This window comes from Salvelinus namaycush, chromosome 15, assembly GCF_016432855.1.
Source record: "Salvelinus namaycush isolate Seneca chromosome 15, SaNama_1.0, whole genome shotgun sequence".
NCBI lineage: Eukaryota > Metazoa > Chordata > Actinopteri > Salmoniformes > Salmonidae > Salvelinus > Salvelinus namaycush.
In genome coordinates, this window is record NC_052321.1 from 40,170,811 (window position 1) to 40,185,053 (window position 14,243).

General features: G+C 41.4%; 1 protein-coding gene across 1 annotated transcript in view; it reads left to right on the forward strand.

The window, feature by feature from the left end:
• The window catches only part of sptlc2a (serine palmitoyltransferase, long chain base subunit 2a), a 55,896-nt gene that overhangs the window by 7,471 nt on the left and 34,182 nt on the right, over nucleotides 1-14,243 (forward strand). The window contains exons 2-6 of the mRNA XM_039009910.1: nucleotides 3,928-4,134; nucleotides 5,135-5,289; nucleotides 6,667-6,815; nucleotides 10,762-10,886; nucleotides 13,264-13,357. Of these exons, the coding sequence (XP_038865838.1) occupies nucleotides 3,928-4,134; nucleotides 5,135-5,289; nucleotides 6,667-6,815; nucleotides 10,762-10,886; nucleotides 13,264-13,357 (730 nt within the window). The remainder of the gene's footprint in view (nucleotides 1-3,927; nucleotides 4,135-5,134; nucleotides 5,290-6,666; nucleotides 6,816-10,761; nucleotides 10,887-13,263; nucleotides 13,358-14,243) is intronic.

Consider the following 14,243-nt stretch of genomic DNA (forward strand, 5'->3'; position numbering starts at 1 on the left):
TGCTAGCCTCTGAGGTATGGGAGAGAGAAGCATGACTAGTCACATGTGGTTGCAAAGCAGTGTGGGGCTTGATTTTTCAAGGGAAAGACTCAAAGGCCACTCCTGTATGTATTTCAAACACATAAACCTCAGTATTTCTGTGTGTGTAAAAAATGTCTCACATATTATCCTATCGTACCAATAAACTTTTATTTGATTTACTGTATAGGCTAGGCCATGTGTCCCCAATTACATTAATGGTCGGGGTCCATAACATAGTTATAAATAAGTTGTACACTACAAATTGACCGCAGCAATCTCAAACAGATATACACTGAACAAAAATATAAATGCAACATGTTTCATGAGCTGAAATAAAAAATCCCAGAAACTTTCCATATGCAAAAAAAGGGGGGTGCTGAGAAGTATTTATTTCTGTAATAAAGCCCTTTTGTCGGGAAAAACTTGTTCTGATTGGCTGGGCCTGGCTCACCAGTGGATAAGATAATCTATATTGACGGATGCTAAAATTAGTGTAAGATAAGCTTGTAATAGCCTGGGTTTATGGAGGAGTCAGTATTCACCAAAATGGACAGTTTGGCTGTCAAGGTTGATCACAAAAGAGCCTCCTAAACTCAAAGGTTTCTCATTAGCAAACTAGTTTCCTCCTTGCTGACCTGACGATATGATTTGATTTGAGAATATTTTAAGATGGCTCTAAAGACAATTCTATCAAGTTGCGCCCCTGCCCAGTAATGTAGAATCCATACATTAGGGCCTAATGATTTTATTTAAATGTTTTGTTTATATTTTTGTTCAGTATAGTATTTGACAGTATTTTGTGAAGTGCACCAGGCCCTCCTGCAGCAAAGCACTCCCGCAACATGATGCTGCCACCCCAGTGCTTCACGGTTGGGATGGTGTTCTTCGGCTTGCAAGCCTCCCCCTTTTTCCTCCAAACATAACGATGGTCATTATGGCCAAACAGTTCTATTTTTGTTTCATCAGACCATAGGACATTTCTCCAAAAAGTACGATCTTCGTCCCCATGTGCAGTTGCAAACCGTAGCCTGGCTTTTTTATGGCGGTTTTGGAGCAGTGGCTTCTTCCTTGCTGAGTGGCCTTTCAGGTTATGTCGATATAGGACTCGTTTTACTGTGGATATAGATACTTTTGTACCTGTTTCCTCCAGCATCTTCACAAGGTCCTTTGCTGTTGTTCTGGGATTGATTTGCACTTTTCGCACCAACGAATGTTCATCTCTAGGAGACGGAACACGTCTCCTTCCTGAGCGGTATGACGGCTGCGTGGTTCCATGGTGTTTATACTTGCGTACTATTGTTTGTACAGATGAACGTGGTACCTTCAGGCGTTTGGAAATTGCTCCCAAGGATGAACCAGACTTGTGGAGATCTACAATTTTTTTCTGAGGTCTTGGCTGATTTCTTCTGATTTTCCCACAATGTCAAGCAAAGAGGCACTGAGTTTGAAGGTAGGCCTTGAAATACATTCACAGGTACACCTCCAATTGACTCAAAGGATGTCAATTAGCCTATCAAAAGCTTCTAAAGCCATGACGTCATTTTCTGAAATTTTCCAAGCTATTTAAAGGCACAGTCAATTTAGGGTGTAAAATTCTGACCCACTGGAATTGTGATACAGTGAAATATTCTGTCTGTAAACAATTGTTGGGAAAATGGCTTGTGTCATGCACAAAGTAGATGATCTAACCGACTTGCCAAAACTATAGTTTGTTAACAAGAAATTTGTGGAGTGGTTGAAAAAATGAGTTTTAATGACTCCAACCTAAGTGTATGTAAACCTCCAACTTCAACTGTAGTTGAGGAAGAGCGTAGCAGAGGAGAGGAGCGTAGCAGAATACAGGCCTAATAATAATAGTATGGCATTTAGCAGATGGTCTTATTCGAAGCGATAAAAGCATCAGTCATGCATGCGTACATTTGACCTGGGAATGCCGAGTGCAGGCGTAGATCAGTGGCAGCATTTCGTTGTTTTGATTTATTTCGTTGGCAAGCTGTTTGATTCATGCGAGTTGGTTAGGAGTGTCGTATCTGCTTGGAGAGTGCTCAGAAACACACACTCAGTTACGGAGCATACCCTCCCTTTATTTGACTCGCAAATCTGATAGCCAGAGCAACAGTGCTTTACATATGGTCAGTGTAAAAACATAGCTAGCCCATAGTTTCCTTCTGTAGGCTAATTTGAATATTTCACTTCCTCTTCCCACAGTGCTAACACTGTAATATTATTCACTGACCACATAGGCTAGTCACCACTTACTGAGCTAAGATGATAGGTGATAGGAACACACAGAATGATGATAGGAACACACAGAAATTGTCATATGAATGACCAGGAATTAAGTTATGCAGACACCCCGGAGCCAGCTGCCAGACAAGCGTTCATTGACATTTTTGCGTGCGTTAAAGACATCAGATGGTGGCATGCAAGTGCTTTGAAAAGTGTTTGTCCCGTCTATGTGAGACCTTAGAAGACATGGCTTACATATCCCTCCTTTTTTTTTTTTTTTATACAAAACATGCAACAGTTTGTTATTACTATGATCCAAGTGCTTTGAAAAATGTGTATTTCCCGTACATGTGAGACGTTCACATTCCCAGATCATGAAACTCATGTCATTTACAGTGCCAATGGGCCTGGACGATATCATTATTGCAATAATTTTACATTGGAAAAATGGAAACAAAAAGCAAACCAAACTCTCTGCAAATATGTATGGACGTTTTGTTAAAATCAACAGGGGTATGGACAAAAAGTGATTGGAATCAATAGGAAAGACCCTTTACAGTATGTTTGTTGATATTACCCCTTAGGGATGAGTAAAGGTAATTTAACTGAATTTTCATTTCCTCCATCCCAACCACCCCATCACCCAGAATAACACTCGCACTTGCCTTTTACTACTAGCACTGAGTGTGCTGATAACCAGCCTACTTTATTGAGAGAACCATGTTACTATAACCAGTTTTCCATCTAACCTTTTCTCTGTGAGTAAAGTACTTGTATGCTACGAAATGTCACGACAGGCCTGATGGAAACTGCCAATTTGTTGGTTAACTTTCCAAATGTCGACGAAACAAAATATGCTAGACAAGGCGGGATCTTTTTGTGTCTGTACAATTAAGAATGTGAGAAATGGCAGTGGAAACACTATTATGCGCAAATATTGATAAAATAACCATCATATCGACGTAAACTTGGAGTCACGCGATGATATGTTGTGTGGTCCTCCCACTACGACTTGTCAGGAGAGCATGCAGTTTGATCGGCTACAGATCAAATAAATGATGATGAACGTCACAGGGTAGTGAAAGTGCAAAGTGATGAGCTTGATGTTCCTTTCCAATACATACCGAGGGTCTTATTCTGATGACATGATGATGGATGTTTGGCCGCTGTTTGACGAATAAAACTGATCTTGCTCTTATGTAGTAGGCTACCTGTCCTGCACAGTATCTGCGAGCTGTTGGCTAGAGCACATGTGCCAAGACCAGAGAGGGCACATTCGCTATATAACGCAACATTATTTTGTGACAAAACCATCAGTAGAGTTGAAAATGCGATGGAAACCCATTTAACTTACATTTGAATTCGGTACATGAGAATTTAACCACAACCGTTATTTTTTATGTGCATTACGTCATCACGCACAGCTTTTTACCCGCAACGCGTCAATTTGATGGAAACACGTCTGGTGGTAAAATGCGCATATTGTTTTTGTGCAGATTTTTTAATATTCGCCTGAAAATCTGTCGACAATTGGATGGAAACCTAGCTACTGACTGTGATATGTGGCGGTCTTACCTAGCTGTCTTAATTTGAATGCACTAACTGTAAGTGGCTCTGGATAACACCGTGCTAAATGACTAAAATGTCAATGTAAATCACCTTGCCCCCCCCCCCCAGGTGCAGCACACAGCGTGTAATGGCAGCAGCGGCCTGGGCCTGTACAGTCGTCCCTTCATCGAGTCTTTTGAGGAAACGCCCATGCTGGTGGCGGTCCTCACCTACATGGGCTACGGCATCCTCACCATCTTCGGATACCTCCGAGACTTCCTCCGGGACTGGAAGATCGAGAGGTGTCACATTGCCCGCGAGAGGGAGGAGCAGAGGGTATGGTTATGACCACCTCACCTGGCTTTGTCCTCAGTTTGTTTGATAAATGTTATTAATTGTCATTTCCATTATTCTCGTCTTCTTCATCAACGTCATTATTTGTTAAGGGGATTCAATTTTTTTTAAATCTAAGTTGTCAGATCTTTTCATATTTCAAAAGTGACATTTTGTTTATATGGTCAACTTATTTGTTCAACTTATTTACTTTCGAGGTAAGAAAAGTAGGTTACCTTCGACATTGAAATTTTACACTTGGAAGCATTCACTGTAACACATGGGCCCATTTATTTTGGCACTGAAGTCCAATTTTGGGGAGGATATCAAAAAACTCTTCAGATCTCAGATGGAATGTTTGTGAAAAAGGAAGGAAAGCTTTTTTGCCAATTAAAACCACTGGTCCTTCGGGCGTAACACAACAGTCATTCATTGTGACATACACTAGTAAACAGGAAGTAGGAGTGTGAGAAGGAGGTTGTTATGTCCTAATGTACCACACAGACCTTCACTCACTCACCGCACGTAAAAGAACAGTTTCAGGACATTGTTTTGGCACTCGTTACCTCGAGGAGGAAAGGAGGAAACTTTATCGCCTGAAGGATATCCTACTCTTGTTGCCTCGGACACTGTTGGGTTTGAAGAAAGTGAAAACGCTTTCAAGGAAATAAGCTGAATGTCTGTGGGGATTTTTCAGTCGTGTGTAAACTAAAGTTTACCTCTGCGTATCGGGAGAGATTAAAGACTCTAATTAGAACAGTACATGTTTGACTATACTTTTGACTGTGAGCTCAGCCTATATGCTTAGTGTAATATGGATGAATGTGCCATAGTACACAGAATATGGCTGGCGTGACGTGGGAGTCTGAAATAAGTGCTAACATTACAGGTCACTTAACATAGAGTGGTATGTGTGCGGTCTATACTAGGAAATGGGAATAATGCTTATTTAATTTTTCCTCCTCCTGTCCCCCGCTCCCTCTCCCATATGTTCCGTCTCCAGGACTTTGTCCCACTTTACCAGGACTTTGAGAACTTTTACACCAGGAACTTATACATGCGCATCCGTGACAGTTGGAACCGACCCATCTGCAGTGTCCCGGGGGCCAAGGTGGACCTGGTGGAACGTGTGTCACCTGACTACAATTGGACCTTTGAGTGAGTGTCATAATTACAGGGGGGAAAAACAAGACAAAACCAACTCTGGCCTTGTGATTAGTGTCCGGCCGTGAGATTGGAAGGTAGGGAGTTCGATCCCTGGCCCGAGTCATACCATACTGTAAAAATGGGACTTGGCTTGGCACTCAACGTTTAAGGAAATAGATTGGGGGTAAGGCCCTGCAATGGACTAGCGTCCTGTCCAGGGGGTGTACTTGTACACCAAGCTGCCTCACGCTACAGAAACGAGAGATAGGCTCCTATGGGCCTTTCCGGCTCGCACAAGCCAAGGCTACTTACAGTCACAGGATGTGTCCCAAATTGCACCCTATTCCCTACATAGCGCACTACTTTTGACCAGAGCCCTATGGGACCATTTGAGACGTAGCCATGGAGTTGCTAAAATAAGGTCCTAACCACTGATCCAGGGCCAGATGAGAACATTAGCCGTCTAATGATTAGCGTTAGGAATCAGGGTAGGGTAATCTGGTCTGAGATCAGTGGTTAGATAGGGCATCAACATGCCTGGTGTATAGGGTTTTGTTCCAGCCCAGTAAAAATACACCAGATTAGGCCTAAATAATCAACTAATCATGGCTTTCAGTTTGCACTACGATTAGGACATGTGTGGTGACATTGTTAGGAATGTGTTATAAACAGGGTGTCCCATAAAGTGTTAACTTGAGTGTAATCAGGTGTGGTAGAGCTGTTTGGAACAAAAGCCTGCCTTACACACACTGCCCACTTCCACGCCTTAGTGTCACCCCCAGCCCTGGTACCAGAGGGGAAGTCACTCTGCAGTGTATTTACTGGCCCTGAAAGAGCCTGTCTGTGTTGTACTAAGATAGCAACACTAATCTACAGCAAAGGTCAGAAAAGCGGCAGTTCCTTATAGTGAAGGATGTGTTTAAAAGCCTCGGATGGGTAGGAGGGAGAGGAGGAAGAGAGAACAAGGAGATGTTCTTCTAGACTAACCACAGAGGCCTCTTGTCATGATTTGTTGGATTGGAACTGTCAACTAAACGGTTGTATTCTGATTTGGTGCTGTGTGTGTGATTAGCATCATGTCATTATAGTGTCTGGCTGATAAACATGCAGTCAAGAGACTGTTGAAGGTCAAGTATGTGTGTCGACTTGCTTAGCTGAATAGAGTAAAGGTTAAATACATTTGGCACCCCTTTTAGTCCCAGCTATACAGAGTAATGGGTCTTATAACTACCTGTATATCTCTCTCTCTCTCTCTCTCTCGTCTCTGTCTCTGTCTCTGTCTCTGTCTCTGTCTCTCTCTCTCTCTCTCTCTCTCTCTCTCTCTCTCTCTCTCTCTCTCTCTCTCTCTCTCTCTCTCTCTCTCTCTCTCGGTTTCCCCCTCTCTCTCAGCTACACAGGCAAAGTGGTTGAAGGTGTAATAAACATGGGTTCCTATAACTACCTGGGCTTTGCTGAGAACACGGGTTACTGTGCTGACGCGTCCGCTGAGGTCACCATGAAGTACGGGGTGGGCGTGGCCAGCACCAGGCAGGAGATGGGTATGGCCTGGTAACACATACATGCACACACACACACACACACATGCCGCGTAAATACACTCTCCACAGTTTAATTCATATCACTGTCCAACATGGCCAATATGTTGACCCAAACAAGACACAGAGAGCAGTGAAAGAGCACTGATTTTCACAATCACAATCTTTCACAAAACATTTCAGCAAGCCATGCCACCCACCATCAGATTGTTCAGAAATTGTTTATGTAGTTAGAAACAAGGATTGGCATTCCTGAAACATTATTTAATTGAAATGTAGTTTTATCTCTGAGAAATTAAGCTAATTGATTGCACCCAAATTGGCAATTTTAATTAATAGGATTCAGATAATATTCAGTAAATATAGTACCCAACATCAGATTTGGAACATCTCTTCCTACCAATGAGTAAGACATGAGGAATCTCCCCCCAAAATGAAAGATGCTGCTCTTCTCGCTATACCGCCACACTCTTATCAATTTTGCTGGTCTCTTGTGTTTTAGTAAATAGATCACAACATTTATTTTGCAACTTTGGGTAGAAAACCAATAGCTTTGGCTCAAGATGAAAGTAAATGTTTCCTTCTTTTACGCTTAATCTATGTCCAGGAAACCCTTTTGTGTGTGGTTTATTCCCTTCAAAAAAGGTCTGGTTTAGTTACTGTTAGACCAATGGTGAACAGGCAAACTATTAGGCTACAGCAGTTCTAATGGTTTCAATGGTAAAAGTCCCAAACACACACTGGTTAGTGTTTTCCCATTGGTATTGGGTTATCTTAATGTTTAATGTTACTAATCACAATACATATAGAGCCATTTCCTGATCATTTTATTTAAAAAAACATAAGACTGCCATACATTTCATTATTTTGTTAGCGTTGCCACATTTGATTACCTAGCCCATTTATCCATCAAAGTTTTGGGCTTGTAGGAAAAGTCTTAATATGAGAATTGCATAGGGAGAGCCCTCTCAGAGAGCGGCCACGTGTTGGACTATTCAAAAATAGTTGGGTTGAAGCTAGAGGTCGACCGATTATGATTTTTCAACACCGATACCGATTATTGGAGGACCAAAAAAGCCGATACCGATTAATCGGCCGATATTTTTTATTATTTTTTCTTTTTTTATTTGTAATAATGACAATTACAACAATACTGAATGAACACTTATTTTAACTTAATATAATACATCAATAAAATCAATTTTGCCTCAAATAAATAATGAAACATGTTCAATTTGGTTTAAATAATGCAAAAACATAGTGTTGGAGAAAAAAGTAAAAGTGCAATATGTGCCATGTAAAAAAGCTAACGTTTAAGTTCCTTGCTCAGAACATATGAAAGCTGGTGGTTCCTTTTAACATGAGTCTTCAATATTCCCAGGTAAGAAGTTTTAGGTTGTAGTTATTATAGGAATTATAGGACTATTTCTCTCTATACCATTTGTATTTCATAATCCTTTGACTATTGGATGTTCTTATAGGCACTTTAGTATTGCCAGTGTAACAGTATAGCTTCCGTCCCTCTCCTCGTGCCTACCTGGGCTCGAACCAGGAACACATTGACAACAGCCACCCTCGAAGCATCGTTACCCATCGCTCCACAAAAGCCGCAGCCCTTGCAGAGCAAGGGGAACAACTACATCAAGGTCTCAGCGAGTGACGTCACCGATTGAAACGCTATTAGCGAGCACCCCGCTAACCATTTCACATCGGTTACACCAGCCTAATCTCGGGAGTTGATATGCTTGAAGTCATAAACAGCTCAATGCTTGAAGCACGGCGAAGAGCTGCTGGCAAACGCACAAAAGTGCTGTTTTAATGAATGCTTACGAGCTGCTGCTGCCTACCACCGCTCAGTCAGACTGCTCTATCAAATATCAAATCATAGACTTAATTATAACATAATAACACACAGTAATATGAGCCTTTGGTCATTAATATGGTCAAATCCGGAAACTATCATTTCGAAAACAAAACGTTTATTCTTTCAGTGAAATACGGAACCGTTACGTATTTTATCTAACGGGTGGCATCCCTAAGTCTAAATATTCCTGTTACATTGTACAACCTTCAATGTTATGTCATAATTATGTACAATTCTGGCAAATTAATTACGATCTTTGTTAGGAATAAATGGTCTTCACACAGTTCGCAACGAGCCAGGCGGCCCAAACTGCTGCATATACCCTGACTGCTTGCGCGGAACTCGAGAAGTGACACAATTTCCCTAGTTATAAAAAAATTCATGTTAGCAGGCAATATTAACTAAAATATGCAGGTTTAAAAATATATACTTGTGTATGGATTTTAAAGAAAGGCATTGATGTTTATGGTTAGGTGCAACAACAGTGCTTTTTTCGCAAATGCGCTTGTTAAATCATCACCCGTTTGGAGAAGTAGGCTTTGATTCGATGAGAAATTAACAGGCACCGCATCGATTATATACAACGCAGGACACGCTAGATAAACTAGTAATATCATCAACCATGTGTAGTTAACTAGTGATTATGTTAAGATTGATTGTTTTTTATAAGATTAATGCTAGCTAGCAACTTACCTTGGCTTCTTGCTGCACTCGCGTAACAGGTAGTCAGCCTGCCACACAGGCTCCTCGTGGAGTGCAATGTAAGGCAGGTGGTTAGAGCGTTGGACTAGTAACCGGTAGGTTGCAAGATCGAATCCCCGAGCTGACAAGGTAAAAATCTGTCGTTCTGCCCCTGAACAAGGCAGTTAACCCACCGTTCCTAGGTCGTCATTGAAAATAAGAATGTGTTCTTAACTGACTTGCCTAGTTAAATAAAGGTAAACCATTTTTTTTTTTAATTACAATTCAGCCACAATCGGTGTCCAAAAATGCAGATTACCGATTGTTATGAAAACTTGAAATCGGCCCTAATTAATCGGACATTCCGATTAATCGGCCGACCTCTAGTTGAAGCATTAGGTTGCTAAGAGAAGGATAAACTGAATTGCTTTCATGGAGGACTGGCTTGATTTGTGAGGATAACCAAACAATTTATTTCTATAATGAGCCAAATCTATTGGTTTAGAACCCAAAGTTGCAACCAAAATGTTATGATCTACTTAATAAAACACAAGAGACCAGCAAAATGAATAAAACAGTGTGGCGGTATAGCAAGAACAGCGGCATCTAGTGGTTAAAACATGTTACTTTCTTACTACTTCATGGTAAATATTGCAAGCGACTTCCATGACAAAATTCACTAGGAATACATGACATAGTATGGAGAAGCAATTCTCCAAGTCACAGCTTCATACTACTTGTCAAACAGAGCACTTATACTGGTTGTTGAGGTGGGATTGGCATGGGGTGTGGGGGGTCCGTGGGTGGCTTTAGACACCTTTGGGGGGATTCTTCATGTCTTACTCATTGGTAGGAAGAAGTTTGGACCAAATCGGATGTTGAGAAGTGTATTTATTGAATATGATCTGAATCCTATAAATGAAAAGAGCAAATTTGGGTTTAATCAATTAGCTTCATTTCATGGAGATCAAATTCTGTTTAAACAAAATAATGTTTCAGGAATGCTAATCATATCTGTTGCCAACTACAGAAACAAATTCGGAACAATCTGAGATGGTGGGTGTCAAGCCTCTTTCTTGTGCTTAATCCTACCAGTAGTGAGTGGTAGGATTAATCCTCCCTGAGATGAACTATGTCAGATTTTATTTTTGTTTATATTAACTTATTGCTATAAAGTAAACGTATATCCATTTGTTTATAAAAACGAATTTAGTCGCCTCACCCTCAGGCCTTATAACTCAGTTTTGGCTGGTAGATGACCGCAGAGGCTCAGACTCAGCCCTAAGCCATCTGTATCATACAACTGTTTTTCTAATGAATAACACACAGTTATTCTTCTGAATCTTATCAGTAGGTAGGTATGTGTCTATGGGAGTTTTGATGTATCTCCTAAATGTCCCTTAGGTAACTTAGACAGACATGAGGAGATGGAGGAGCTGGTTGCTAAATTCCTGGGCGTGGAGTCGGCCATGGCTTTCGGGATGGGCTTCGCTACCAATTCGATGAACATCCCTGCCCTTGCTGGCAAGGTAGTAGGACCTGCTACCCAAACACCAGGCGTTCTCAGTCTTTTGCTATGTTCAAGCCTCTGGCTCTCTCTGGTTCACTGTCTTTGCATCTGCCTCTCTCTTGCTCGCTCTTGCTCTCTCTCTCTGTCTCTCTCTCTTAATTCAATAAATGCTTTATTGGCACGAATGGCTGGTTGCCACTGTTGCCAAAGTAATGCATGTGAACTATTACACACATTAACAAATATTTTTGAGCGACGATAATATATATATCAACCAAAACAATTCTACATGGAAAATAATACGCGAAACAGAAAATATACAGCAACAGTTGAGAAATGAAATCTACAAGGGCTCATGTGTGTGTGACATGGCAGTAGCTAGTGTCTCTCTTATATTATTATACTGTCTCAACGTGTTCTTCTATCGCCATTTTCTTATTTTCTCCTCAACGGGCAGTTCAAGGAATCCTGCAACATTTTCTTACAATTTCAGGTGATAAATATCTCTCGAGTCGTCATATTTATAGCAGTGGAGTAGGAAGTGACCCACAGTGCTTACATAGTCTTTCTTCAACTGACCTTCCGTGTTTCTCTATGGCATCCTGTCTCTATGGCCAGGCTATGGTCACTGAGTTTTTACGTTGTTAATGTCTTTCTTTGTTTAAATTCTTAGATTTTGACATGGCGTTGTCTCCCAAGTTCTGCCGTACAGGCTAGGTTTGGGGCATTTCTGTGCACACCTAGAATATATATTTTAAAATTCCAAGTGTAACATTTCCGTGGGGCTTTTATCCCATGATGTATTTTGTAAATTGGCGGGTTAAATATATACAGGGTCTTTCTAATTGCAAAATATATTCTGCATGCTTTATCTGTTAGACTTTATGGACATGTCAAACCACCCTGATAAACTTCTAGTCAGACCAAGGTAAGTTTAGTTGGTGGTGTATTTAAGGGTTATTTCTCCTAGGATGAAATGGTATTGACTTTCCTGGGATCTGGACTTTTTCTGAAAGATCTTTACTTAGTTTTTTTTTTCTATATTAATGGATAGTTCCCAGTCCTTACAATACTGTTCTAGCAAGGACGGGCGTTGTTGTAGCCTCTGTTCTGCTGGTGACAAGATTACTAAGCCATAAGCATATAAAATACACTTTCTTTATTTCTTTCTTCTAGGGTGATGTAGATTGTTTTAATATGGTAGCCAGTTAATTTATATAAATAATGAATAAAGTTGGACTAATTTTGCGACCTTGTCTTACCCCTCTGTCCTGACTAAAGAATTGTGATTACACAACATTAATAATATCATAGACCTTTCCTCCGATACCACTTTGAAGGCATTTTAAGAACATACCTTATATGGAATCAAAGGCTTTTTGAATGTCTATAAAACAGGCAAATATTTTTCCGTTGTGAGTTGTGGCCAAGGTGTGGATCATATATATATATATATATATATATATCTCTGATCTGTTTGGCTTTTAGGGAGGAATCCAATTAGACTTTTACTTAAAATGTTGCGTTCACTTAGGAAGGCCTGAATTCTGGCATTCATTATTCTACCGAAAACTTTTCCTAAGTTACTACTAAAAGAGATGCCTCTGTCTGTCTCTGTCTCTGTCTCTCTCTCTCTCCTCTAGAGACATCTTTCTTCCTTCTCTCATTCAGTTAGTTTCACCCTCTCTCTGTTCGTTTCATTTTCCCTGGCGCTCACTCTCATTGCCTCTACTTTTCTTTCCCTCTCTCCCTGGCACTGTGTGCTCTGTCGGTATCTGTCTCTGTTGTGTTGCCCTCTCAGTACTGCCTGCACCACACCTTGGAACATCATCATTATCAGGATCACAGCTGCCAAAGGTGTGTGTGTGTTAAGAGTTAATGAGAGGAAGAGGGTGTGTTTGTATTGCAATAGGGGAAGAATCCATGTTAGTATATTTAATACCAGCATGGTGTGTGGTGTTGTCATAATGTTCAGAGCACAGCCTGTTCCATATCTCCATAACAACAACATTCCGGGAGGTTGTGTGTCACCATGGCGCCAGCAAGTGACCTCCAGACCTGGGTGGTGCGTACGCACGCCACGGTAGAGTTTCAATAACACCACATTATCAACGGGAAGTGTTTCCTGCCTCCAGGAGCACATCACAGCTCCACTTTCTGTCAGGGCAAAGGTCATCGCCAGAGCAGCCAGAGGTCAACTCTGTTGTTGCTGTGAGAGCGGATGCAGTGTGAGGTTTCCAAACTTGACTGTGGGCATGAAAAAGAAAACACATTATTTTCTCTTTTTTCCTTGTGAGGATTGCGTAAAGCAAGATGGTGAGGTTAGGGTTTACTACTTATTGATCAAGCATAGAAATAGTGTTAGTAGACAAGCTCTCCTTTCTCTCTCTGTGTAGGGCTGTCTAATCCTAAGTGATGAGCTGAACCATGCCTCTCTGGTCCTGGGAGCCAGGCTGTCTGGGTCCACCATCCGTGTCTTCAAACACAACAGTAAGTCCGTCCTTTATCTCTGTCCCCCCCTGCAACACCGTCCCATCCCCTATCTCTTTTCCCCCCTGCAACACTGGGTCCGTCCCCTATCTCTGTCCCCACTGCAAAATCGTGTCCGTCCTCTATCGCTGTCCCCGCAGCAATATCGGGTTCGTCCCTTATCTTTATCCCCTCCATACTTTGTTCATGTTCAACCAAAATGGTGGGGCTTATACATCCCTTATATCTGTCCCACATGCTACAATGGGTCTGACCTTTATCTCTGTCCCCCACTGTTTCTACAGTGTACAGATCACCACCCTAAGGCTCTATAGCTAGTCCATGAGGGGCATACACTACTTAGAAAAGTTTGGGAACAACTGCACTGGTCTAAACCTTTTAGTCCCAGCAGTGACGTGTGTGTGTGCTCAGAATCCTAAGCTCCGTTCATAGCAGGTTATGAATGTATGTTCCCACGAGCTGGAAAGGTCATCTCTATGGCAATGACCCTTCCTGATAATCTCCCTTTTGTTGGTCCAGGGCAGGGAGACCATCTGAATGGAAAACAGATATTTTAATGAGATCTGAAGACTCTAGATCAGGGATTGTCGACTGGTGTCCTGCGGGCAATTTCAGTCTGGTCTCAACTTACTTTTGAGAGGTAGAATACACCAGGTGCAATTTAGAAATTTGGTTGTGCGTCAGCAGTTTTTCACTTGTTATGTCAGTCACTGACAGTCACTCAATTAGTATGTCAGCTAATCATTTTTAGATTGGTAAATTAGTCTAGCCTGCTATATAAACTTGCGGTAATCATGGCTGAATACCGACCGGATACGCAGGGCAGGTGCCTAGTGTCCCTGACCTCCAGGAGGCCCCCATTTTGATTTAGTTTGTCACTCACTCA